Source organism: Blennius ocellaris (genome assembly GCF_963422515.1).
Source record: "Blennius ocellaris genome assembly, chromosome: 7".
Taxonomy (NCBI): Eukaryota; Metazoa; Chordata; class Actinopteri; order Blenniiformes; family Blenniidae; genus Blennius; species Blennius ocellaris.
The window spans coordinates 1,577,438-1,604,677 of NC_137656.1; the positions used below are offsets into that span (position 1 = coordinate 1,577,438).

Here is a 27,240-nt window from a genome sequence, read left to right on the forward strand (position 1 = left end):
GTGTTGATTTCTTGCGCCAAAAGCGGCCACAAGTGCCAGTTTGAATGGATGGAAGCACGTGATTGGTCGAGCCTTGCTACGTGTCCAAGAAGGAGGCGGGACCTTGACGAGCCCGTCAATGGCTCCTCGCTGTGATTGATCGGTTGTAAAATGACGTCGGCCCCCTCTGATTGGCAGGTCATAGAAAGACCTGCCCTCTCTCCGATTGGTCGTTCGTGGAATGACGTCGGACCTCTTGGCGGGACTCGCCTTCCAGCCAATGACGCGGCTCGGTTCCCGTAAGGGGCGTGGCCTGTCTACATTCTTTAGCGAGCCGATTTCCTTACCGGCGTCTCATTCAGCACTCTCCCACCACGGGTTATCACGCAGTGCTATTTATTTATTATTTATTGTAGTTTCTTCCAATTTTCCCGAACCAGACATGTTGGGTTTGTGCCTTTACGTCCCGGTGGCCAACTCGGACCCGGTCGAGGTGGAATATTTCGAGTCGAACAGCCTTCCGTCCGAGCTGAAGTCTCTGTTTAACAAAGTGAGCGTGTTGCTGCCTTCGCAGGAGTTTTCTACGTACCAGCGGTGGAGAGAGGTCAGAATAATCTTCTTTACATTATTTATCCATCCATCACGCCGTAGATATAACCACACTCGGGTTTCCTCTTCACACTAAACGAGTTAAATGCCTTCACCTGTAACCGCCATTCAATCTTTCCTTCATTAGCGTAAGTCAGCGAAAAGCCTCACGACTAGGCCTCAAATCCGAGCGCCGCCCGTATGAACGCCGGTAAAACTCCGAGTTACGACATTATATTGCGTTTAAACCACACGATGCTACTTTGGAGCGGAGTTTTAGTTGGTTTTGATACGTTTTTTGTAAGATTTGTGATAGTTTGAACTCTTCGGTAAAAAGCCGGTAAGGCGGGCCCTGCTCACGTGGAAAATCCACTTGGGGAAAAAAAAAATGTATGTAACGTAAAGAATCTAAATAATCTGAAAACTGCTCCGGTGGTATTAAAATGATCACACGCCACTAAATTCCTTCAGGATTAATTTTCTGCACTCTTTAAAATTACTTCTTTTTTTTTTTTAAATTAAATGCTTATATATGCGTGCCTTGATGATGACGTGATCTGTCGACATTCTTGTGCAGCTCATGGTCATGCACGTCGCTGAAAGTTAAATAATGTGTTGCTCACTTGCTCCATTTTAACCGGATTGTAGCCTCTATTGATTAGAACACGCAGACACCTTCTATTCCAGTTGATTCTGGGACATCAGTACAGTCTGTTGCAGGATGAGATTAGATTAGAAATGCATTGCTACCTTTAGTGATAAAAATCCATCAAGACAATTGAAACATTCAGCGGTGGACAGAGTTAAGAGATAAACACTAGATGATTTTTATATATTTTTTAAATTTAGGGATAGTATTTAAGTATTGCATTAATACAGATGGTGCACCGCTTCCCAATATAGATGTTCACACCCTAACAATTGCATGAAATATACCAGCATTCACCCATGTACAGTCATTTTTACTGTGCGAGACACACCCATATAGATTCCTTGCCAATTTCTTTTTCATTCTTATTGCATATAAATTAATATGTGCATTTTAAAGTATGTGGTTGACTTGTGGTCACCTCCTCTATGTCCATTTCTATTTCTGGGCCTGAACAAAAGTCAGATGGGAGCACACGAGCAGTGTCCAACAGTCCAGGCACGGCACGACGTGAACCGTCGAGGTTAACAGCTGAACGTTCTCGTTCCTCATGTACCTCAGTGTGACGGTCATGCGCTCGGGCCAGCAGGTCAGGTACCGGCGCTAACCGGCCAGCGGGAGGACGGCTAGTGTTCCGCTGCCCTTTTAGCTCCCCTGGTTTAAATGTAGATAGGGATTAGCACTGATGGTGGGTCAGCCTGTAGCTGAGCTGGAACGAAACCAGGCTGTTGCAACATAATACTCTCTGGTCCTGGACGTCATCCAGTCGTTCAAGAGAGCCCAGAGGGCGACGTGTTGACACCAGGGTCATGACGTGGGTCGTAGTTCACCCTGTTTTAGGTTATCTGACATACCAGTCTGGCTTTTAGTGGTAACCACATTTCAGACATTCTCTTCCTGGTTCACTACCCAAAGAGTAATTCAGAGAAGGCTTTGCACCCTCATTAAAGTCTCCTGCACATTTATTCCTCTCTGAAGCTCCATTTAAGTTTGAATTTAAAAACAAAAAAAGTCAATAAATCCTTTTCAAATGAAATGAAATTGCAGCTTTTTTCTGTTTGGCTCCATGAGAAACTTAAATTTTGTGGGGGTTTTTTTTTGCAGAAAACTCTGGAGCGGTGTGTGAGCGGCTCGGACGAACAGCTGGACTTTGAGGAGTTTGTTCACTATCTGCAGGACTACGAGAAAGACCTGAAGCTCGTGGTGAAGAGTCTGGACAGGAGGATTGCGGGTACGAGGGTCTCTTGGGTCTCAGCTATGTCGGGGCTCGCTCAATTGATTTGGCTTTAGTTTTAATCCAGGACACTTTCTTCTTTTCAAGGTGGCGTTGACCCAAAAGAGTTCATGCAGTCTCTCCGTGACCTCGGAGTCCATATTTCCCTGGAGCACGCTGTGAATGCGCTGCAGAGGTAACTTCATCCTCTGCTTGTTCTTTTTCACTGTTGCTTGAACAAATTGGTGTCTTACGTTTCTCTATTTTGTCTTTATTCTTTTTTTTTTCCCTGCAGTGTGGATAAGAATGGAGTGATAACGATCAGCAGTCAAGCCTGGAGCAACGACCCCCTGGCGGATAAGTCGGACGGCGTTCCAGAGATCATCCTCTACTGGAAACACTCCACGGTGGGTCCCGCTTCTCGTTCGGTCGGCGGATCAGGGATTCTGCGGAGAACCTGAATCACTGATCAGATGTTCCAGTTCCCTCGCCTCTGCTCCGATAATGCTATCTTCCTCCTCCGCTGGCGCTGGTCAATGTCCACGGAGTGTTGGAGGCCCTGCTGCGAGTTATGAACGGGTCAATTAGAGAGCAAATTCCATGAAGGGCAGTGGCAGCACAAGACGTGCGTCAGCAATTAATCTCCATTAGCCCTGACAGGAAATGGCCCTCTGAGGAGGATTAGGGTGGAGGGATTTGCCGGTTTGTCTGGCTGGTTATGTAAGGCGCCCGCTTCGGACAGCAGGAAGGAGGACACGCACATCTTTGGTGTCCGGCGGGTTATTTCAGTGCCTCTCCCTCTAATGAGTCTGGCAGACTGCGCCGTGTTCCGACGAAACCCCGGACACCTGAAATGGAACCCGGGTCCGACGGGCCAAACAGAAGCCGTGTGATTCCAATGCAGTGTGCATCTAGTAGGGATTATACCAGTTCTGAAATAGTCCTGCCCTGCAGCAGACGGTGGTGAATGACCTCACAGAGGGTTTCTCAAACTGTCAGGATGTTTTAATGATGTGGAAACATTTCCTTCCGGTGTTGTACCACCTTGTTAAAGTTGAAGATTTCTGAGAACAAAGTGCTCGATGACTCGGTCACAAAGCTCCGTCTTGGTTAAGTCAACGTTTCAAAACCCCTTGAGAAGGTTTGCGATCGTCTTTCTAACGTCCCCGTCCTGTCCTGCTTGCAGATCTTCGACGTGGGGGAAAACCTGATGGTGCCGGACGATTTCTCGATTGAGGAGAAGCAGACGGGGATGTGGTGGAGGCACCTGGTTGCGGGTGGAGGAGCTGGCGCAGTTTCCAGGACCTGCACGGCCCCACTGGACCGTCTCAAAGTCATGATGCAGGTAAGAAGGCCCAAAAAAGCTGGAGGGAACGCCTGGCGATTGTTGCGCTCCCCTCCCCCCCCCCTCGGAGGCCGTGATCTTTCATAAGATCAGCAGACAGTCACCCAGTTACTCAAGAGAAAGTTGTCCGCCAACATCATCCAGTTAAAGTTTAACAGAGCTGTGTAACAGTCCAAAGACTGACCAGCGGCCAATGAGGGGCTGCAGGGCTCAGGCACACCCGGCACTGCCGGCCTTCACCGTCACGACTCTGGAGAATCTGTGTCAGTCGCTCACGTCACCGCTCATGTGGACTTGGAGTCCTTATTGATTAGGGACTGTTTGCCTTGGTTGTTTTCTCCGCAATAAAACCAGTCTGACCCGGCAGCTCCGAATGTAGGTTAAACGCCGGTGTCCCTCAGGGCACCGTGCGAGGCCCCCCCTCCCCCAGACGTCTCAGGCCGTGTAGATTAGACATTTCGACTGTATAAAACCCAATTTATTAATGTTGTTGGTTGGAGTCGTATGGCCTCGGTTCCACGGTGCTCATCACCCCGACCTCTCCTCAGGTTTACGGAACACGAACCAACAACATGTGCATCATGACTGGACTGATGCAGATGATCAAAGAGGGCGGCACACGGTCGCTGTGGCGGGGCAACGGAATCAACGTCCTGAAGATCGCCCCCGAGTCCGCCCTCAAGTTCATGGCTTATGAGCAGGTACAGGAACTCCTCCAGTGTGTGTGTGTGTGTCTGTTTCTGGGTGATTCAGCTCAAATGCATCATCTGCAGTGTGTGTGTGTGTGAGTCACAAGGTGTGTTACAGTGTGTGTGTGTCGCTGTGTTTCTTCCAGATCAAGCGTATGATCGGCAGCGATCAGGAGACTCTTTGCATCCTGGAGCGGTTCGTGGCCGGATCTCTGGCCGGCGTCATCGCCCAGAGCACCATCTACCCCATGGAGGTGATTTAGCAGCCTGATCAGAACCGCCGGGGTGTTCAGAACCCGCCCCCCCCCCCTCCCCCCGCCGAACGAAAGTGACGCCATCTTCTTCTTCTTCTCCGTCGACTCACAGGTCCTGAAAACCCGGCTGGCCTTGAGGACGACGGGTCAGTACGCCAGCATCTCGGACTGCGCCAAGCAGATCTTCAGGAGGGAAGGTCTGGGGGCGTTTTATAAAGGCTACGTGCCAAACATGCTGGGCATCATCCCCTACGCTGGCATCGACCTGGCCGTGTATGAGGTGAGCTCTCTCTCTCTGTCCGTCTCTTTTTTCTTTCTCTCTCTGTCCGTCTCTTTTTCTTTCTCTCTCTGTCCGTCTCTTTTTCTTTCTCTCTCTGTCCGTCTCTTTTTCTTTCTGTCTCTCTTTTTCTTTCTCTGTCTCTCTTTTTCTTTCTCTGTCTCTCTTTTTCTTTCTCTGTCTCTCTTTTTCTTTCTCTGTGTCTCTTTTTCTTTCTCTGTGTCTCTTTTTCTTTCTCTGTGTCTCTTTTTCTGTCTCTCTGTGTCTCTTTTTCTGTCTCTCTGTCTCTCTTTTTCTGTCTCTCTGTCTCTCTTTTTCTGTCTCTCTGTCTCTCTTTTTCTGTCTGTCTTTCTCTGTCTCTCTGTCTGTCTTTCTCTGTCTCTTTCGCTTTCGCTTTCGCTCTTTCTCTTTCTTTCGCTCGCTCTTTCTCTTTCGCTCTCTCGCTCTTTCTCTTTCGCTCTCTCTTTCTCTTTCTTTCTTTCTGTCTTTCTCACTCACTCATTCATTCACTCACTCACACACAGTGAACGTTCTCTAGACTCATGTTCCGTTGTTCCCCTCCGTCAGACCCTGAAGAACAGCTACCTGCAGAGGTACGGGGCGTCCAGCAGCGAGCCCAGCGTCCTGGTCCTGCTGGCCTGCGGCACGGCGTCCAGCACCTGCGGCCAGCTGGCCAGCTACCCTCTGGCTCTGGTCCGGACCCGGATGCAGGCGCAAGGTGAGTCCTCCGATCTCCGTCTGCACGACACGCCGGGCGGGTTTTCCGTGTGTGGCGGCGAGTAACATGGACCCCCTCCCCCTTTTTTTTTTTTTGTTTTGCAGCCGTGACAGAGCGCAATCAGCAGGTGACCATGACGGGCCTCTTCAAGCACATCGTGCAGACGGAGGGGCCGACGGGCCTCTACAGGGGCCTCGCCCCGAACTTCCTGAAGGTCATCCCGGCCGTCAGCATCAGCTACGTGGTGTACGAACACCTGAAGACTCAGCTGGGAGTCACCTCGCGCTAAACCTCGGCCCTCCACGTGACCTGTGCTCGTGCCCGGGAGTCCTCAGGACCTCCGGCCCCTCGAGGGGGGGGGCTGAAGTTTTTACATTCTGTGAATGTCAGCTGAGGAAAGATGAGAAAGACTTGAGTAGAGGACAAACACTGCTGCTATTTCCGTCTGGCTGGACGGGACGTCCCGGAGGACCAAAGGGCTTTTCTGACTGTGGGGGGAGGGAATGTTCAGGTTGAACCATGTGTGATGGACCACCAGCTGCTCACTCTGCACATTACACGAGCCTCAAGAAGCAGGACGCTTCCCGAAGAAGCACATTATTTGCACACGTGTTTTAGTTCCTCCTGCCCATTAACGAAAGAATGAATGTATTTATTTCCATCCTTCGTATTTATTGCTCAAGTTGTCGTTCAGGAGTAGCGAGTAATGTTCGACGTCGGCCTTAACGTCTCAAACACTTGAATGTAGTTTGGACTTTATTCTCAGGAGGTGTGTTTGCGTGTTGTTCAGCTCAAGTTTTAAGAGGAACTGACAGCAGAAACGTGTTATAACAGGGAAGCTGTATTACAGAATGCACTTTAATTATGCTAGAAAGGCCTTTATATTGCATATATTATCAATGCTGGATTCTTTTGTACAAAATAAGTGTAATTGTTTTAATGGACCAACTTGTTGCAAATAAATGCAAATTCTCTTTAATGTGTGAATTTTTCTGTCAAACCTGGTGTGTCGATCCTTGGCCAGTGTATAAACCCTGAGTGGGTTGGAGCTGTCGTTCAACATTAATTTACTGGATGTTAAAAGCTTTTGTTTTTTTTGTGAGAATAGCATGCATAAGACAATACTGAGTGACTGCGGGAAAAGTGATCAGAATCAATCATGCCGAGTGCTGCAAATGAAGGATATTTTATTTTTATTCACATCGGGAGGCATCACAAAAATGCCATCGTATTAAACATTTTACTTTAACCTAAGATTAAATCTTTGATTATGTAATTTGGTTTGTAAGATGCAGTCAAATTCAATTCGTACTTTGTGAGAATGTTTAATTATCTACCAGCTTCCACCAACTTTGTTAATCTTTCCCAACTCTAAAATGTTGATGACCTCAGATGAATGAACGTTGTTCACCTACATTTGATATCTGAATATCAATAAAACGAACACCACATCCTTGTAGGGTAAAGTCAATATTAACATTTACAGCAGATTTGTCTTCTGTGGTGAAATTTGTCGCTTTGATCAATATTGCTCAGTGTTGACAGAACACGCACTAAAGTCAAATATTCTGGATGGATGTTGGTTGTCTTGTGGCCTACATGTCTATTTTCACTGGTTATGAAAGGAGGAAGATTGTTATAAGCACATTTTAAACATCTAATATTCATTGTAATTTCCGTTTTTTTCCGTTGAATTTTAAGGTCAGATAATATCAAGACAATACAAAACAAAAAAATGCTTTCTATGTCTATTTCTCTATATCTAACTATCTATATAATACATAATATATTTGTATTATATAATATATTAATAAAACAGATTATACATGAATAATATTAAAGTCTTCGTCACATAGTTTTTGAACGCAGGGTTCATTTCGCGGAGTTTGTCCTGAACGGGCCACCGTATGAAAACAAACAACATGGCGGCAGAATCATAGCAAATTTAACACATTCAGAGCCTTCGAAACTGACCCAAACCCATGTTTTCTCCCTTTTCATTCACAATTTTATACATTAATCGTCAAATTTCACGCGCATGAAAAAAACGCTACCGTTTGTGTATGAATCGTTAATTTGGGTCTCGCCTGTTAGCGGTGAAGCTGATGCCCGGTGAGCCTGTTAGCAGTGGAGCTAACACCGGGTTAGCCTGTTAGCAGTGGAGCTAACACCCGGTTAGCCGGTTGCCAGTGGAGCTCACACCCCGCTCCAGTGGTTAAAATGGGCCAGAGCGTGTTTCGCTCCGGGTTGCTGGTTCGGACCGCTCACACCCTGCTGACCTGGGTCATAACACTCATCCTGTTCCTGCACAACACCGGTGAGTCACGGAGGCGTTGGCCTGTTAGCTGCTGTTAGCTTCCTCTGCTTTGTGATACGAGTTAGTTCAGTTTAGGTTAATTTCAGGCTAGGGTCACTTTTGTTATGTTTGACTGGGATGTTTGGAAGAAACGGCTCCTTTCCTGTTTAACACTGAAAGTTACTTTTTTTTTTTTTTTTTTTAAACGTAATCTTTTTAATGTCAAATCAGCAAGTCCACATTTCCAACATTAAAAGCAGCCATTAAGAAAACAATCTGAGTTGAGATGTGCTGAGAAGTCAGAAGAAAATACCGAACTCCTGATTTCATAAAATTGTGGAGGTTTTGAAAAAATGTGACTAAAACAGATTGTGAAAAAAAAATCACCAAAACCAGTTTGTGTCATTTTAAAGGAGTCATATTATACAGCTTTTCAACACTTTAACATTGGTACAAAAATGGATTCAAAATTTCTTGCCCCAAATCCAGCTTTTCCTTTAATTTCCTCCCATTTGAATATCGGATCACAGGAGCTGCATTCAGAATCTGCTGTGTCTGTGTGAGCTGGACTGGAAAGAATCAAAGTGTGTGTGTGTGTGTGTGTGTGTGTGTGTGTGTGTGTGTGTGTGTGTGTGTGTGTGTGTGTGTGTGTGTGTGTGTGTGTGCAGACATCCGGAGGTGTGAGGAGCGAGGAGAGCTGCTGCTGCCGTCCCTCTTCTTCCTGCTGGTCCTGCTGTCCGTCCTCTTCTACTTCACTGTGTCCTTAATGGATCCGGGCTTCGTCCTCGCAGACAATGTGAAGGTGAGGACCACCAGCTTCACCGCAGTGTGTGTGTGTGTGAGTGTGTGTGTGTGAGTGTGTGTGTGTCTGACTCTCCGTGTTGTGTTCAGGGTCTGAATGAGGAAGCAGTGGTCCTGGTCTCGGACTCTCCGTCTCCTCAGCTGAGGCGCTGTGGATTCTGTCTCCTGCAGGTATTCTGGTTCATCTCCACTCGTCTCTCTCTCTCTCTCTCTCTCTCTCTCTCTCCTTCAGTCAGATTTAAACAAATATGAACGATATTAGAGAGAAATAGGCCTTTTGTGTACATATAGAAAGTTCAGCCCATGAAAAGTGGGAGCAAAAACAAACAATGCAGATTTTAATGGCGGTCTTCTGCGGTTTCCATTCAGAATTGTGACATAAAGCAGGCTGTGATCTCAGACACGCAAGCGAGAACTACTGACATTGGTTCTGCTAACATTAATCACGTGCGTGACGCAGGACGGTTGTGTTCCTCTGCTCTTGTCGTTGGAAGCAGCAGCCGATGAGGGCGAAGCACTGCCAGACGTGTAGACACTGCGTGCGTCGCTTCGACCACCACTGCCCCTGGATCGAGAACTGTGTGGGCGAGAGGAACCACCGCTGGTTCATCGTCTACCTGCTGGTGCAGCTGCTGGCGCTGCTCTGGGCTCTGCACATCGCCCTGTACGCCCACCGCCACGCCCGACACACCCGCCACACCCGACACTCCGCTCACACGCTACAAATCACTCCGCCAGGATCTACTGTTCTGTGCATTCAGTTTATAGAGCTTAAAAGTTCACACGTTTTTTTGTTTGTTATTGTTTTATAGTCACACAAACATCTTGAATTATAATTATTTCTTCTAAACTGTTTTATTTAAAATTTTGTTTTTAATTTGACTTTTTATTTACCTTTTTCCAGCTTAACGTAGAACACACACACATATATGTATACATGTATGTATACTATGTATATATATATATATATATATATAGTATACATTGCTGCAAAATTGCATTAGTTTAATTATAAGTTTATTTAAAAAAACTTTTTTGCTTTTTGTTTACCTTTTTTCCAGCTAAACATAGAACACACACACATATATATTATATATATATATATATATATAGTATACATTGCTGAACATTTGCATTAGTTTAATTATAAGTCTTTTATTTTTTTTAATATTTTTTAAACTTTTTATTTACCTTTTTTCCAGCTTAACATAGAACACAATCTGTGACGAGATCAGTGATGCAAAACACAAACAATAAAAAATATATAAATTTTTTTAAATGGTCAAAACTATATATATATATATATATTTATTATTTTTATTTTTTTGTTTATATGGTATTTATCAGAGAATCAGAATTTCCTTTATTGTCATTGTAACAGGTACAACGAAATGTGAATAATTTTAAATGATCACCTTGTGTTCACTGTGAGTCAGGTTACAGAAGAGAACAGAAGAGAACGTGACTGTTCTGTCCTGCAGGTCTGGTTTCTCCCCGGGGGGCAGCTCCTGGGCGCCGTGGCTGCGGGCCAACGGCTTCCTGCTGGCGGCGCTGGCCGTGGTGGGGATCTACTCGGTGGTGGTGGCGCTGCTGCTGGGCTCCCACCTCTACCTGGCCTCCATCAACTGCACCACCTGGGAGTTCATGTCGCGCCACCGGATCTCCTACCTGAAGAACCGGCGGGACGAGGAGAACCCCTTCGACCGCGGCCTGGCCTGCAACCTGCGGGACTTCTTCTGCCTGTGCAGGACGGTGGCCTGGGAGCGGGTGTACCAGAGACACACCGACCCCGTGTGAACACGCACAGGCACGCACGCGCACGCACGCACACACACACACACACACACACACACACACACACACAGAAGACACGACTGGTCACATACTGGTATCAGTGCATTTCTAAAATATACGATGTTTGTATTTTAGTTTAGTTTATTTCCTTTTTCTTGTCAAGAAAAAGGAAATTAATTTATGCTTCCTTTTTTTCTCTGTTTCCTTTTTTCTTTTTCCTTTTTTGTTTTTTCATGTGCAGAAGAAGAAAATGAGTTTATACTTCCTTTTTTCTGTTTCCTTTTTTCTTTTTTCATGTCAAGAAGAAGAAAATTGGTTTTTAATTCCTTTTTTTTTCTTTTTTCCCTTTTTTCTTTTTTCTTTTTTCATGTCAAGAAGAAAATTATTTTATTCTTCCTTTTATTTCTTTTTTCCATTTGTCTTTTTTCCTGTCAAGAAGAAGACAATTAGTTTATACTTCCTTTTTTCTTTTTTCCCTTTTTTCTTTTTTCCTGTTCAAGAGGAAGAAAATTAGTTTGTATGTCTAAATACCAGTGCTCTCTCTCTCTCTCTCTTTTTTCTCTCTCTCTCTCTCTCTCTCTATCTCTCTCTCTTTCTCCCCCCCCTCTCTCCCTCGACCAAATGTAATTTTCTTCATCACATTTCTTCAGTTTCCTGCAGCAGTTTCACTTTGTTCACTTTGATGTTTTCAGTCATTTTGCCCTGAAGTCACCGAGACGTTATGTTAACATGCAGGATGTTCATCTGCAGTGTGAAAGTTACTTTCACCCCTCACCCCCCGAAAAATTAATTTTTAATTTTAAGTCCCCTTTTGAGGAGATTTTTGACCTGAAGAAAGTAGAAATCTGGTTTTTATGATGCTGGTTCTCCAGCTCACACAAGCTTTTGTTTCTGATGGAAGGAAGTTTCCTCAGACGTCGGTCCAGAACACTTTCATGGTTTCACGTCTGCTTTGAGCAGTAAAACAGTCAAACACTGGGTGTTTCCAGACTAATGCACTACGAAACGGTTCAACACTGAAATCATCACGTTTCCTCCCAACAAAACTGAATAATAAGTGCAATTAATGCTGTAAGATTCAGTAAAACAAGCCGGTCCAGTGGTTTTTTTTAACCGTCTCAGACTCAGGCTCAGGTTTTATTCTCACGTCTGCAAAACGCAGGAAATAGCCGTCGTGTCCATTCAGTGTTTTCTTAGCATCTTCGAGGAACTTTGGAGGAACTTCGTGGCGTTTTGTTCTGCCAGAGGCCGAAGCGACTCATGAACCTCGGAGAAAAGACAAAATAATGCCTTTTTTTATATTTACATTGTAAATGAATGAAAGCCGACAATTGTTGTTTTTTTTAATATATATTCTGTTTGTATTTATTGACAACAAAGACACATTAAAATATGAATGATATGCTTGTTCTTGTAGAGTCCACACACACACACACACACACACACACACACGCTGCCTCTGCTTCTTCGGACCCGGGAGAAACCAAAACGTCCGATAATACCTTCATTTTAGACGTTTCCAATGTGATAACTGGACATTCAAGCCAATAAGCAAATAACTTTTTACATTAATGAGTGGCGTTTAAAAAAAACAATCTTTCAAAGTGTAATCAGTACAAGCGATATTGCAGTAATACTTGAATCGTCTATATAATGTTTATTTTTCAAGCGGAATATAACCGATGGCGGCAAAGCCAGCTTTTAACCTTTGATCTCTCAGGTGTCACTTTCATTCATACAAAGCAAATTCCCGCCGCTGCTCCTCTTAAAGCAGAGTGATGATCACTATCATGGCTATAATCTATAATCTATAATCTATGGCTTCTTGTATAGCGCCGCATTACAGGTTTGCCAAGTGCACAAGTTGACCGCCAGGGAGGAGCGTCCCCAGAAACACGTGTGAAAAGGAGGGGCTGAAGCCGGTCGAGGCAGTGGGCAGTGAGCAAGGCAGTGGCACGCAGAGGAACTGCGGAGAGAGTGAAGCGAAGGCCACAGAGCGAGCGATTCGCACGGCGGTACTAAACGTTACAAGCACTTGGTGGAAGTGAGGCGTGTTTGACCTCGTGAGGCGCCACAATATGACGGCGAGGAAGTTTTTGTCTCCAGACTCTGACGTCCAACCTGGAAATTAGTCTGTTGTTTAGTAGATGTAAGCTTTTGATATCTCAGGAGGAAGTGGGAAGAAGAGAAACAAGTCTTAAAGGGGTCATATTATCCAGCTTTTTAACACTTTCAGGGTCTCGTTGGTCTAAAAATTCAATGTTTCTCGATTTTCCCTCCATTAGAATATTGGATCCTAGGAGCTGCATTCAGAATCTGCTGTGTCTGTGTGAGCTGGACTGGCTCCGCCCACACACACGCCCATCTATGGGAAGATGGAGGAAGTACTTCCTCTCGTGGCGCCATGTGCCAGAGCAGAGCTGCCTGATTGTGGGAGGAGTCAAAGGGGGAGGAGCCTACCTTGATTGTGATTGGCTAAACCCCCCCGATGACACTATATAGGGTTTGATTTCTGATTGGCTGCTTGGAGCAACACACTTTTTTAAAACCTGGAACAAGCCGGGGAGAGAGAGAGGACACACTTTCTACACTTCTGGGGCGTCGTTCCAGGTGTGGAGACGATTTTTACTTCAGAAAGTGAGTTTTGAATAAGGGACTGTTCCGTGATGTGGGACGATCGGGGGGAACGTTGACGCCGTCTGATCTGTTTGACACGACAACACAAGACAAGATGTGGTTAAAGGGCTGGTCAGCAGCGTCGTGTAGCGCAGCGCAAGACTTCATGCAGCTTCTTCGCACAACGTGCCGGATGTTCTTTGTACAGTCGTCATGGAGACGCAAGACATGGGCAACGAACGCAAACGTGAGAAAGACAGGAAACGTATCTGAAAAGCCTTTCGTAGGACAGAAGTACAGCCAGCGGGTCTCCACTGTGCAGGAGGAGCAACGCAAAATGCCCTCCCACTCTATAACGTTTGTAATTGTCTGGAATTGACGTTTCGCTCTCGGTACAGTTCTGCTAAACTGAAGCTATTTCGCGTTTTGTCCAGAGTTGAGCCAGTTTTTCGCCTGATCGGATGATGAAAACACGATTTGTCAGTGATCCAGAGTTTCACGGACTCGTTGCAGGAAGAGGAGCTGATACAAGGTGAGGATGCTTGTCGGCGCCAATAAAATCCCATTTGGACTCTTGAGGACATTGAACAGTGTGTAAATACACATCGGTCCAGTGATGCAGCCCACGTGATCTGAAATGGTGGAAGACCTTAGTAAGTCTGTGAAAAACCATTACTTTTTAAAGTATTCTAAAAAAAAAGAAGAAAAAAAAGCTAATTAAGTCACTTGGTGAAAGCCAACTTCAAAATAAAAATCATAGAAAAATAAGATTTTTTGCAGCCCTGTTGAACAAACCAGTCGCTCTAATCAGCAGGTGAGACTTGAAGCGGTGTCCCTCGTCGTCCTCCACCTCCGACGTCGCCAAACTCGCCGACGACTCTCGACACTCCAATCGGAAAAATAAAGCGGCAGCTCGTGGACCGATGACGCCGTTCCACCCCGTGACCTCTGACCTTCAGTCCGTCCCTCAGCCGTGCAGAGCGCAGAAGTCAAAGTCGGCGAAGGCGTCCTGCTGCTCCGGGGACAGGCTGCAGGGTTTGGGCGGAGGCGACAGGACGGGCTGCAGGCGCGTGAAGTCGCTGTCGAAGTTACTGACGTCGGCCGAGTCCCTGATGGAGGGAAGGAACGGCGGCGTCACCTCCTTGGCCAGCAGCGCCTCCCAGTCCACGGCCTGCAGAGAAGAGATCATCATTGTGTTTCGTGTCGGCGTCATACACTTCCTGTTTTATTTTGTATTTACTGCTTCCAGGCTGACTTCCCTCTCTTTGTCCCTGCACTGGGATTGTCCTCACCTGTCCTCCTCCACCTCGCCTAGAAGAACTCCCCATTGCCAGTTCTGTCTCGTTCAGAGTCGTCACACCAGGTTTACATTTTTTATTTTATTTTTTTTTCAAGCTCATGGTGAGAAGAGCAGAAAGCTTCCACCTCTGAGTCTGGTTCTGCAGGGTTCTTCCTGTTGGAGGGAGTTTTTTTTCCTTTCCACCGTCGCACCACTTTTTCATAAGATAAGATAAGATAAGATAAGATAAGATAAGATAAGATAAGATAAGATAAGATAAGCCTTTATTGATCTCACAGTGGAGAAATTTACTCGTAACATTCAGCTCTTAAGGACACTCATGGGGAAAGGAAAGACAAGGAATGTGCAAACAAGAATAGAGGTATCTTATATACACTGACTACCAAATAGGACTAAAAATAAGATAAAAATCACAAACTATAATAAAGTATTATAAGTTCTAAGGGGAGCAAAATATACAGTAGGATGAGATACAAGGCAAATAAACTATGATGGGGGGGTGGAAAAGTGTAGGATAAGCACAATAAACATACTATGGTAAAAAAAAACGTAATACCATGTGAATTAGTTGAGTTCCTCTGTGAAAAGCGCTGAGAAATGACGGAGTTGTATTTGCTGCTATATAAATAAGGATGAATTGAATTGAGAGCGCCTTTGTTTAGAACTCTGAGCGCGGTGGAGTTTGTTGTCTGTTCGCAGTTTGGACCCTACATTCTGTCACGGGATCGGAACTAAAAGCCTGATGAACGGTTGAGACGTCTGTTTGGTTGCAGTCGGTTCCACACTCTGATCGACTGTTCAAACCTGGAGCTGAAACACATCAGTGGACGGATCTTTCCCGCACTCGCTTTGACTGGATCTCAAACAAAACTCACTTTAAAAGACTCTGGACCTCCAGTGAAGACAAAACACATGGAGGAGCCTTCAAAAAAAGGAAGTGTCCCGCTCTGGGACGCCCCCGCCAAAAGAAGACTGAGAGAAGAGAGTCACCTGGAAGAATTTGTCTCCCTTCACGTCGTTGGCGTCCCTCTCTCCGGCGCCGAGCCTCTTCAGCGGGTTCTTCTTCAGCAGCTGTGGTCACAGGAACACTCCGTCTGAATGACTCGCTCAACCGGGGGGACGCTTCAGGACGTCCGTATAAAACCGTCAGCGAGACATCCGTTCGTCCTCACCTTCTGCAGGATGGAGACGGAGTCGGCGGGAAGCGACGGAGGGTACTGCACGTCGTCGTTCACGATGCTGTCGAACACCTCCTCCTCATCCTCACCGGGGAACGGAGACTGACGGCGCCGGGACACAGAGGAGGAACATTTAATATGAAGGGGTCACGCGATTCTATTTTTTTGATGACGATGACACAGAACCAATGAGAACCTCTCCAACAAGCATCTCGTAGATGAGGACGCCCATGCCCCACCAGTCCACCGCCCGGGTGTAGTTGTCGTCGGTGAGCACCTCCGGGGCGAGAAACTCTGGGGTCCCGCAGAAGGTGGAGGTCCGATCGCCGTGGCCCATCCCTGCCGAGACACGGGAAGGTCGTCACGGCCGAGAAGGGCTGCCGCGAGACGCCCGTCGGGTTTTGTGGCGAAGGAAGTGACCCTAGAATCGGTATCGTGAGCGTGAGCTGCCGACTTCACCTTCTTTACAGAGTCCAAAGTCTGTGATCTTCACAAACCCGTCTGCGTCCATCAGCAGGTTGTCCAACTTCAGGTCCCTGACAGAGAGAAGAAAGAGCGTCGAGAGCTTCCATTCGGTTAGAAGTGGACGTCCTCAGCTGGGACTCACCGGTAGATGATTCTGTTGAGATGCAGGAACTCTAAGCCGAGCAGGACACACGCTGAGTAGAACCTGGACAAAGCAACAGAGACGTCTCGCGTCACGATCCCGACGGTGGAAAATCAGCCCCCACCCTCTCCAAGTCTGGCGAGGACGCGCGCACCTGGTCTGGGCTTCAGAGAAGACGTGGTTGTGGATGTGGATCATCAGGTCGCCGCCCGGTAAGTACTCCATGACGAAGCACACGTGGTCGGAGGTCTGGAAGCAGCCGTGGAGGTTGACCAGGAAGGGATGTCTGGAGGCGTTGATCATCTCAAAGATCCTTTTCTCGCTCATCAGGCTGCAGGACAGAGGACAGAGGACAGATTTAAAACGCAGGATGGAGGACAGATTTCAAACAGGACAGCTTTAAAACGTAGGACAGATTTAAAACCCAGGATGGAGGACAGTTTTAAAACAGGACAGTTTTAAAACGCAGGATGGAGGACAGATTTAAAACGCAGGATGGAAGACAGTTTTAAAATGCAGGATGGAGGACAGATTTAAAACAGGACAGCTTTAAAACGTAGGACAGATTTTAAACCCAGGATGGAGGACAGTTTTAAAACAGGACAGTTTTAAAACGCAGGATGGAGGACAGCTATAAAACGCAGGATGGAGGACAGATTTAAAACGCAGGATGGAGGACAGATTTAAAACACAGGACAGAGCACAGATTTAAAACACAGGATGGAGGACAGATTTAAAATGCAGGATGGAGGACAGATTTAAAACACAGGATGGAGGACAGATTTAAAACGCAGGATGGAGGACAGATTTAAAACACAGGATGGAGGACAGATTTAAAACGCAGGATGGAGGACAGATTTAAAATGCAGGATGGAGGACAGATTTAAAATGCCCCAGACATCCCAGAAGTGAAGAAAGTCCATCCTCTCGCTCCCCTCGCTTGTTTCACTTTAAAAAAATAAACAAATCATAATCGACCTGCTTGTCGTTAAAAATGTCTTCACACACCTGTCCACTTCATCTCGAGTGACAATGTCTCTCTTCTTCAGAGCTTTGATGGCGTACAGCTTCCCCGTCTTCTTAAACTCCACCAGCAGCACCTACACCCGACACACAACAACAACAACAACAACAACAACAACACAACAACAACACGACGGATGAATTGTCAGGGAACACGACAACCTGAAGAGGAGAAGCTTCCAGTAAATCACCTTCCCAAAGTGTCCTCGGCCCAGAACGGAAATATATTTAAAATCCTCCATCTGCATCCTGAAGAGACGAGACAGAAGGTGAAGAACCCGCTCTGCGTGTGTGTGTGTGTGTGTGTGTGTGTGTGTGTGTGTGTGTGTGTGTGTGTGTGTGTGTGTGTGTGTGTGTGTGTGTGTGTGTGTGTGTGTGTGTGTGTGTGTGTGTGTGTGTGTGTGTGTACTTTAGACCAGACACGGGTTGATCCCCACTTCCTTCATTTTTTGGGAGCGATGACTGTAAATAAAAACAACAAAACAACAATATTTTCAGTAAATAACTCACCCTTACAGTAAATGTTTAACTCTATTTGACTCTATTTTGGGGATTTCTTGCTGCGGCCGGTTTTTTGTGGGGATTTTGAAGCACTACTTTCACCGTCTCCTCTCAGCAGACGACAGAAAAGTGAATTATGATGCATTGAGTCACAGAACAGCACTGATTAGTACCACAGCCTGGTGTGTGTTCAGACTCTTTATCGTGTTTTGAAAGTCAGATTGTGGAGATAAATGTGTTGATTTACCGGTTTGCCCTGCGCTCCAGACTCCGGCGAGGGTGTGTGTGCTGTGCTGAGGGTGGAGGGAGAGTCGCTGTCCAGGCTGGTGGCAGAAGGCTGAGCCTCCGAGATGCTGTTCACTAGACTTTCTCTGCAAATACAAAACCAGACGGATTCACGTCTTGACTCAAGTGAGTAAAACCGAATTACAGCAGAGGTTTTTCGATTGCTAGTTTTGATTATTTAGTTTGACTCTATTCCTGCTCTGTCATTTACTTCAGATGTACAACTAACAAAAGATTTAATTGAATGGAATTGACTTTATTTTATTTATTCTATTTGATTTAATTTAATTTTGATTTATGCATTTAATATATACACTTGATAAAATATTGTATTTTAATTTCATTTTTAATTTTATTTAATTTATTTAATTTTATTACATTTTATTTTGATTTATGCATTTAATATATACACTTGATAAAATATTGTATTTTTATTTCAGTTTTAATATAATTAATTTTAATTTAATTTAATTTAAAATGAAATAAAAATACGATATTTTATCAAGTGTATATATTAAATGCATAAATGAAATGAAATGAAATGAAATGAAATTAGTTTTTTTTAATTTAATTTAATTTAATTTAATTTGCTTTACGCATTTAATATATAGACTTGATAAAATATTGTATTTTTATTTCATTTTTAATTTTATTTAACTTTATTTCATTTTATTTCATATTGTATTTTTATTTTATATTTAATTGAATTGAATTGAATTTAATGTTGGGCCTCAGTTCCAGTGAAATCGAGGGAGACGTTTTAACAAAGCTAAACCCTCAGAGGTTGCAACTCACTTGTAAAAATCTTTGATAACAAACTGTACTTTAAATGTTTCTACACATGACAGAACGTATAAAGTGATAAGCATTTGTTTCAGTAATGGCAAAAGAAAACATGACTAGTTGAGGAAGTCCTGCAGTGTCGTACGTGACGGAACGTTTTGGTTTTTCCAGCGACGACTGTGTCGAGCCGCTATCGACCAATGAGGAGAGAGAATGAAGCTTGGCGCTCCACCTTGGCAGCGAGGCGGCGGGTTCCCCGTCGGAGGAGTGATTCTCCGTCAGCAGGTCCGGCGGCGTCGAACCAGACGAGCTGAAGGTGCTGAAGGAGCCGTGGCGAGGCAGGATGCTCATCATCAGGTGGCCCCACGTGGCCAAGTTCATATTCATCTGGGCCGCTCGCAGGAAGTTCTTCCCTACACACACATTTAAAGGTCAGTGTGTGTGTGTGTGTGTGTGTGCATGCGTGTGTGTATGTACCTCTCTCTTTAGTGAAGATGCATCTCTGCCGCCTCAGTCTCGGCTGCCGTTCGATCACTGTGTCGACGAATCGAAGCTGCGAATACATAACGAGAAAATACCAGTTTACTTCCTGTTGTTCTCTTTTTTTTTTTTTTAAATACACATTCTGCCACTTATACTCTGACGATATTCACTTGTATTTCCTCCTTCAATGACCTCCAGACCAAAAAAGGCTGGTGTCATCAGCATATAGTGTACAATTTAACTTCATTCCAGAATCCTACACGCATCATTTATGTCGACGGTAAAAAGTTTGGGCCCCCAATCTAGAGCCTTGTGGAACTCCATGTGCAACAGTCTCTGTGTTGGAATCAAGGTTCTTGATATTGCCGGGGTGGTCCAACCACTGCGCCGCGGCACACTGGTGTTTCCTCCAGATCTCGTCAGGTGAGCCGTGGGAAATGATCCAATTTCACATTTTTTTCTAAAAAAAACATTTGCTCTCACAGCCGACAGTGTGTTGCAGAGTAATCATGTATAAATACTCTTCACCACTAGAGGGCAGCACAGAACTTTGCCGGTGAAATGTAAAGTGACAGACGTCAGTGTGGTTAATCTCCACCTCCTGCTACCATCTTGTATCAAAGTACTGCGTCAGTGACAGTGAAAAAAGATTCTAAAAACCATCAAATAGTTTAAAATAAGTGAGGGGAAACAAGAACATGGTGACTTTTTTTGTTTCCAAGGCCCTGAACTCTCCAACTCTGTGAGTTTAAAGATCGTTCTGTAAAGTTTTCCATGAACGTGGAGTCATGAGTAAAAAAATACGTCTTCAGACTGTAATTATTTTGGGGGTTTTTTTGTGTCGTATAACTGCAAAGGTATGGAGGCAGTGTTATAATTCAATTTTTAAAATATCACTACATATTTGAACCAATTTTTACGATAATCAAACTGTACAGCCCTCGATGGAAACATTTATTGACATTTCGAGACATTTAAAAAATGAGGCTGATAAACTGAAGCCCTCAAAAGTCAATCATCTTAAAATCACGAGGATATTTAATAAAGTCTGAGGCTGAAAGGTCAGAAGAGGCGAGGATGCGGGTGTGACCAGGACTTTTTTTTCCATTTTGTCCCTGTGGATCGTTTTATTTTATTACTGAGCGGTGCTACAGCGCCCTCTGCTGGCGATTCGTGGCAAGTGTCAAGCTGCAGTTCCACACAGGTTAAAATATTCTAATAATCATATTACAAAAGTAATTCGCTTCGATAATTGTCAGATAATTGTTCTCTGTTATTCTATATTTTGTTCAGTTTACAATTGTCGGCTTAGGATTTTTGGGTTTTTATCTCGTGTTGAGCATTTTTACATCACATTTCATCACAGTAGGCCTGTGCATTAAATAAAAGACATCCGTTATTGACGAAACAGCCGTAAAAATACAACAGTAATACTATTTTTACTTCATAATTTCAAATCAGATTCAGATCTATTGTACTTAAATATTTATTTTACTTCTATAAATTTCAAATTGAACGTTCAAAACAGAAAGATATATCATCGACACTTAATCAAACTGACTTTGAAGAGTTAAAAACGTATATTTCAATGATCCACACAGCTTCAAATATTCTAATAATCGTACTACAAAAGTAACACCTCTTTCAGTAATTGTCAGATAATTGTTCTCTGTTATTCTATATTTTGTTCAGTTTACAATTGTAGGCTTGGGATTTTTTTGTTTTTATCTTGTGTTGAGCATTTTTATATCATATACAACAAAAACACAACATAGAACAAACAAAAAGAACAAAACAAACAGAATGTAGTCGGGATACGCGTGTACTCATATTAAATTAAATTAAATTAAAGTAGGAAGTCGACGATTGTACAGTCTGAAGGAGGCAGGATCGTCTTTCTCTGAAGAAAACCTCGTCCACTTTTCCCGTTTTCCCCGGCGATGGCGTGTGGAGGAGTACCTGAGCGTAGAGGAGGCCCTGAGGCTCCAGACTCAGCGCCACGTTGAAACTGGTGTCGTCCATCACCTCCTCCAGGCGCAGGAATCTGACGGCACACATCCCCGGGGGCTCGCTCCAGAAGACGTCCACCTCCAGCTCCCGAGACTGAGGACAGGTTGAAAACACCACAGCGGCTTGTTTCAGTGTGTTGCTCCAAGCAGCCAATCAGAAATCAAACCCTATATAGTGTCATCGGGGGGTTCAGCCAATCACAATCAAGGTAGGCTCCTCCCCCCCCTTTGACTCCTCCCACAATCAGGCAGCTCTGCTCTGGCACATGGCGCCACGAGAGGAAGTACTTCCTCCATCTTCCCATAGATGGGCGTGTATGTGGGCGGAGCCAGTCCAGCTCACACAGACACAGCAGATTCTGAATGCAGCTCCTAGGATCCGATATTCTAATGGAGGGAAAATCAGGGAGGAGCTGGAAACTTTGAATACGAGGTTTCTGGACCAATGAAACCAATTCAAAATATAAAAAAAAAAATATGGATAACATGACCCCTTTCAGCTCTGAGCATTCGTACTCCGCATGTGAACATGCAAACCTTGAAATTACTTGTGGCGCTATATACATTTAATAATATAATATAATATAATATGATATGATATGATATGATATGATATGATATGATATGATATGATATGATATGATATGATATGATATGATGTGATGTAATGTAATGTAATGTAATGCGATATGATACAATACAATACAATACAATATAATATAATATAATATGATGTAATGTAATGTAATGTAATACAATATGATATGATATGACGTAATGTAATGTAATGTAATGTAATGTAATGTAATATGATGTGATACAATACAATACAATACAATACAACACAATATAATATAATATAATATAATATAATATAATATAATATAATATAATATAATATAATATATAATATAATATAATATAATATAATATAATGTAATATTGTTGTCAGTCTTCCTGTGACTCACTCTCTCCAGCTGGATGATGAAGATCTGATCCCAGATCAGCCTCCCCGGCTCCTCCCACCTCGACCCACCGACCGGCCGTCCGTCCAGCCGCAGCGCCGCCCGGACCTCTGAGGTTCAAACACACTTATGACAGACTTTACTTCTGAAATCATTAACGATAAAACTGTTTGTTTGTTTTTTTTAAAGTCCATGCAGTCGAAACATCTGTTTATTTGTTTAAATCAAATATAAAACAGTTGTTACCGTCCCGGTCATGAGAATCTTTAACAGACTGATTCATGACTGAAGGGATTATTTGATCACATCTGTTATTAAACGAGGACGGGGACACTGGACCTACTGGGGACGCTGGACCTACTGGGGACACTGGACCTACTGGAGACGCTGGACCTACTGGGGACACTGGACCTACTGGGGATGCTGGACCTACTGGGGACGCTGGACCTACTGGGGACGCTGGACCTACTGGGGACACTGGACTTACTGGGGACGCTGGACGTACTGGGGACGCTGGACCTACTGGGGACGCTGGACCTACTGGGGACGCTGGACCAACTGGGGACCCTGGACCTACTGGGGACGCTGGACCTACTGGGGACACTGGACCTACTGGGGACGCTGGACCTACTGGGAACACTGGACCTACTGGGGACACTGGACCTACTAGGGACGCTGGACCTACTGGGAACACTGGACCTACTGGGGACACTGGACCTACTGGGGATGCTGCTGGACCTACTGGGGACACTGGACCTACTAGGGACGCTGGACCTACTGGGGACACTGGACCTACTGGGGACGCTGGACCTACTGGGGACACTGGACTTACTGGGGACACTGGACCTACTGGGGACGCTGGACCTACTGGGGACACTGGACCTACTGGGGACGCTGGACCTACTGGGGACACTGGACTTACTGGGGACGCTGGACGTACTGGGGACGCTGGACCTACTGGGGACACTGGACCTACTGGGGACGCTGGACGTACTGGGGACGCTGGACCTACTGGGGACGCTGGACCTACTGGGGACACTGGACTTACTGGGGACGCTGGACGTACTGGGGACGCTGGACCTACTGGGGACGCTGGACCTACTGGGGACACTGGACCTACTGGGGACACTGGACCTACTGGGGACGCTGCTGGACCTACTGGGGACGCGGGTGGTGACGGTGGAGGACGACGCCTCCTGGGAGTCGTTCCTCTCCTGGTCTGCGGCCGGTTCCAGTAAATCTTCACATCCGAGGAGCCGCACCTCCAGTTTCCCTGACAAGACGACACTTATTCAACTCTCACCCTTCAGTTTCAGGAAAAACCCGACAAAAAAACTGCTTTAAAATCTTCACAGAAGAACGTTTTGTTTGTTTTTTCCTGCACAAATCTATAAATGCATCTAGAAACACAGTTTTATCAGTCCAATGTGAGTCTGTCCCGCTGTGGGACGGGTCTGTGCAGATTACCTGTTAAAGACGCAGGTCTGATGGACGCCTTGGACGGGGACGGGGACGGCGGCCCCCGCGGCCCGCCGCCCGGAGGGGGGGTCGCTGCTGCTGCAGGGTCCCCCCGCTTGTCCTCCAGACATTTCTCCAGGGACACTCGCAGCAGGTCCAACCTCTGAGACGACTCCTGCTCCCGACACTGAGCCTGGGACACACACACACACACACACACACACACACACACACACACACACACACACACACACACACACACACGAAGTGAGATGAACCGCTTCCTCTGTTGACGGTGCATGTCCATGTCCATGTCCATGTCCATGTCCCCACCTCAGCGAGAGCCTTGTGGTCCAGCGGGGACATTCCGTCCAGCTGCGTCTTCACGTCTCTGGCCAGCAGCAAGGCGTCTCTCTCCCTCTGCAGGTGGTCCCTCAGCTCCGCCGCCCGGGCGTCCAGAGGACGGACGTGGACTGGAGGACGTCCTGAGAGCATCACACGTTCACATTTACATCCACGAAGTGCCTGCTGGTGCGTATACACACACACACACACACACACACACACACACACAATCCTCTCCACATCTGGAACGACGCCCCAGAAGTGTAGAAAGTGTGTCCTCTCTCTCCCCGGCTTGTTCCAGGTTTTAAAAAGTGTGTTGCTCCAAGCAGCCAATCAGAAATCAAACCCTATACAGTGTCATCGGGGGTTTAGCCAATCACAATCAAGGTAGGCTCCTCCCCCTTTGACTCCTCCCACAATTTAGGCAGCTCTGCTCTGGCACATGGCGCCACGAGAGGAAGTACTTCCTCTTCTTCCCATAGATGGGCGTGTGTGGGCGGAGCCAGTCCAGCTCACACAGACACAGCAGATTCTGAATGCAGCTCCTGGGATCCAATATTCTAATGGAGGGAAAATCGAGGAAAAAGCTGGATTTGGGGTAATAAATTCTGAATATAATGTTTTTTGGAAGAATGAGACCATGTGAAGGTGTTAAAAAGCTGTAAAATATGTAAAATTTGACATCATCAGAAGGTTACAAGGAGAGAAAACGTCAACTTTTTTTAATGGACACGACAGAAAACAGTTTTATCAATCTGATGTTTCCACTGAATGGAAACGGAGAATGAAGCTGGCAGGAGTCATGTAAACAAGACGTCGGCGTCACATCATCATACAGAAATCAATAGTCAGGAGGAGGAGAGAGAGAGAGAGAGAGAGAGAGAGAGAGAGAGAGGAAGTAGGAGGAACCGGGGCGTCAGGTTACCGGCCTCACACGTTCACATGCCAGGAACCAGAGCGCCGCTCTGACTTCCAGGTTTCGAGTTCAAACAAATGACGACTCGTCAGTCGGTCAGAGGTCCGTCTGAACCTCAGGCTCTCAGGATGCTCTACATTCCTTAACATCTCGACATTAAAACATTTAAAAAGGCCTCAAACTGCCTAAATATATGAACAATCTATGACTATTAAATCACATTTTCACAGCTCCTATTGAATTAGTAGAAAAACAGCTCACTGTATGAAGTTAAAACAGTTTAAATCAGAATTTAACACCACGTTTCAAAGCGATTCGAACCGTGAACCTTTGGGAGTGACTTGCCCAAGGACTCTGACCTCCTGGCGTGGAGCCGTCGACGTCCCCATCCTCGCCGCCGCCGCCGCCTCCAGCCTGGGCCACTTTGATAATCTGCAGCCGGATCAGCTCGATCTTAGAGCGGCTGTCCTGCAGCATCTGCTGAGCTGTGGACAACATCTGATCCTGGATCGCTGACAGGTTCACACACACACACATACACACACACACACACACACACACACACACACACACACACACACACACACACACACACACACACACACACACACACACACACACACAGGAGCCAATCAGTGACAGCGCTGCACACCCGTCCCATATAATAATCATAATAATAATAATAACAGTGAAAAAGCAGAACATGTGGTCACTAACCTCCCAGTGTGTGTTTCGACTAGTTCGTCATCCTCCCTGGAAGTGAGGAAGGACTTGTCGGGACGCTCCTTCCCCCACCTTCGCTCTCCTTGAAGCCGCAAACTCGCTGACACACCGTCACCGCCGCCGCCGCCGCGGGCCTCCTACATCTTGAGGCAGTAAATGTCGCTGCCGCCGTCGTCGCCCAGCGTGCGTCTCCTCGCCTCCTCGCCTCCTCGTCTCCTCGCCCTCCCTCTTCCAGCTGCACTCTCCCCTTGCCGGTCTGAGTCCTTCAGGCTCCCCCCCCCCCCCCCCCCCCCCCCTGCAGAGCGCTGCAGCTGATCCTGACAGCGAGCCGACGGGCTGCGCAGGCCGGCGGGGCATCATTGGCCGCCGCAGGACCACATGGTCCAGGTCTGCCACCAACCAAAACGCTACCCCCCCTTACCCCCCCACACCCCCCCTGCAGCAGCAGCAGGCCCCAGCAGAACACAGCCTGCAGTGTGAAGGGGACGTCTGTCAGATTTTTAAGAGTGCGAAGAGAAGCAAACTCAAGTGAAGCTCCCTTATTTTCATGAAACGTCCTTGCATATATTCACTACTTTCACCAATGTTGGCGAAGGTTATGGTTTTTGTCTGCGTGTTTTGGACTAACTATCCCCACAAGGTCAAAAACATATTTTTGTTACAACCCGATCAATGTCAAAATGTTCTTTATAAAAAAAACATTTTTTAATTCCCTATCCGAGTCACGACAGCGTTTCCGTGACCTCCACCTTGACCTTTGAACCGATCGCTCGTAAACTTTAATGGAAACCATCTTCGGATAGGAACAAATCATCGCTGAAGGTTTCATACAGTTCCAGTGAATAGTCACGAGATCACTCGTATCATTGTCTGGACAACAATCGGCTTAAAACTGGCTGCGTTTCCGTGACCTCCACCTTGACCTTTGACCCGATCGCTCGCAAAATTCAATGGAACCTTCCTTGGATGAGGACAAATCCTCCCTGAAAAGTTCATGCAATTTTGGTGAATAGTTTTTTTTTGTAAAACGTTATAAAAACGTACCCTTCACCCCAACAATTCAGAAATATATATCAAAGCAGCACATGAAAATAGCAAGACTTGACTTGCCAAAGCTTCCATGAGCAAAACAACCAATGGAAACTACATTCAGACGTTAAATTTTAAATGTAGTTTCGGGAAAACCTGAACAAGCGAAACTTTTTAACAACGGTTCATGCTAAACGTCTGAACCAGTTTCCATCTGCTCTCTGCTGCTGCGTTACCACGGCGACTCTAACTGCAATGGCGCCATCCACAGTGAGCGTCAGAAACTACAGCTACTGTTTGGAGATGAAAGAGTTTTCCACTGGACAGATGAAAGGGATTTCCACTGGACACCCTCCTCCTGGGGGCCGGACTGGATCGACCCTCGGGTGGGCCTGGTTTGGCCTGGTTTGGCCTGG

The 27,240-nt window shown here is 45.8% G+C and overlaps 3 protein-coding genes across 3 annotated transcripts; 2 read left to right on the plus strand and 1 right to left on the minus strand.

The window, feature by feature from the left end:
- Window positions 1-319: 319 nt before the first annotated feature.
- slc25a25a (solute carrier family 25 member 25a) lies at window positions 320-6,720 on the plus strand. Its single transcript, XM_080499077.1, has 10 exons — window positions 320-583; window positions 2,321-2,447; window positions 2,538-2,625; window positions 2,725-2,836; window positions 3,616-3,774; window positions 4,323-4,475; window positions 4,610-4,717; window positions 4,830-4,997; window positions 5,562-5,712; window positions 5,817-6,720. The coding sequence occupies exons 1-10, from the start codon at window positions 422-424 to the stop codon at window positions 5,999-6,001; spliced, it is 1,413 nt and encodes a 470-aa protein (XP_080355203.1). The 5' UTR covers window positions 320-421; the 3' UTR covers window positions 6,002-6,720.
- A 1,212-nt stretch (window positions 6,721-7,932) lies between these two features.
- Window positions 7,933-10,606, plus strand: zdhhc12a (zDHHC palmitoyltransferase 12a; the record flags this gene model as incomplete). The annotated part of the gene is made up of 5 exons (XM_080499085.1): window positions 7,933-8,029; window positions 8,677-8,834; window positions 8,900-8,980; window positions 9,304-9,473; window positions 10,291-10,606. The coding sequence occupies 5 exons, from the start codon at window positions 7,933-7,935 to the stop codon at window positions 10,604-10,606; spliced, it is 822 nt and encodes a 273-aa protein (XP_080355211.1).
- A 634-nt stretch (window positions 10,607-11,240) lies between these two features.
- LOC308132736 (serine/threonine-protein kinase N1-like) lies at window positions 11,241-25,930 on the minus strand. The gene is made up of 20 exons (XM_080499917.1): window positions 25,790-25,930; window positions 25,432-25,584; window positions 24,145-24,296; window positions 23,821-24,004; window positions 22,697-23,626; window positions 22,357-22,463; window positions 21,339-21,482; window positions 19,374-19,449; window positions 19,042-19,309; window positions 18,076-18,199; window positions 17,737-17,789; window positions 17,519-17,576; window positions 17,313-17,404; window positions 16,459-16,635; window positions 16,305-16,367; window positions 16,157-16,233; window positions 15,894-16,036; window positions 15,692-15,799; window positions 15,510-15,590; window positions 11,241-14,390 (listed from the first exon to the last, which is right to left on the minus strand). The coding sequence occupies exons 2-20, from the start codon at window positions 25,568-25,570 to the stop codon at window positions 14,187-14,189; spliced, it is 3,180 nt and encodes a 1,059-aa protein (XP_080356043.1). The 5' UTR covers window positions 25,571-25,584; window positions 25,790-25,930; the 3' UTR covers window positions 11,241-14,186.
- Window positions 25,931-27,240: the final 1,310 nt, after the last annotated feature.

Coding starts and splice junctions, on each gene's coding strand:
- slc25a25a (XM_080499077.1), top strand. CDS start 422: ATGTTGGGTTTGTGCCTTTACGTCCCGGTGGCCAACTCGGACCCGGTC. Junction 2,448..2,537: donor TCTGGACAGGAGGATTGCGG/GTACGAGGGTCT, acceptor CTTCTTTTCAAG/GTGGCGTTGACCCAAAAGAG. Junction 2,626..2,724: donor GCTGTGAATGCGCTGCAGAG/GTAACTTCATCC, acceptor TTTTCCCTGCAG/TGTGGATAAGAATGGAGTGA.
- LOC308132736 (XM_080499917.1), bottom strand. CDS start 25,570: ATGTTGTCCACAGCTCAGCAGATGCTGCAGGACAGCCGCTCTAAGATC. Junction 24,005..24,144: donor ACCACAAGGCTCTCGCTGAG/GTGGGGACATGG, acceptor TGTGTGTCCCAG/GCTCAGTGTCGGGAGCAGGA. Junction 16,368..16,458: donor TTCTCTGAAGCCCAGACCAG/GTGCGCGCGTCC, acceptor TGCTTTGTCCAG/GTTCTACTCAGCGTGTGTCC.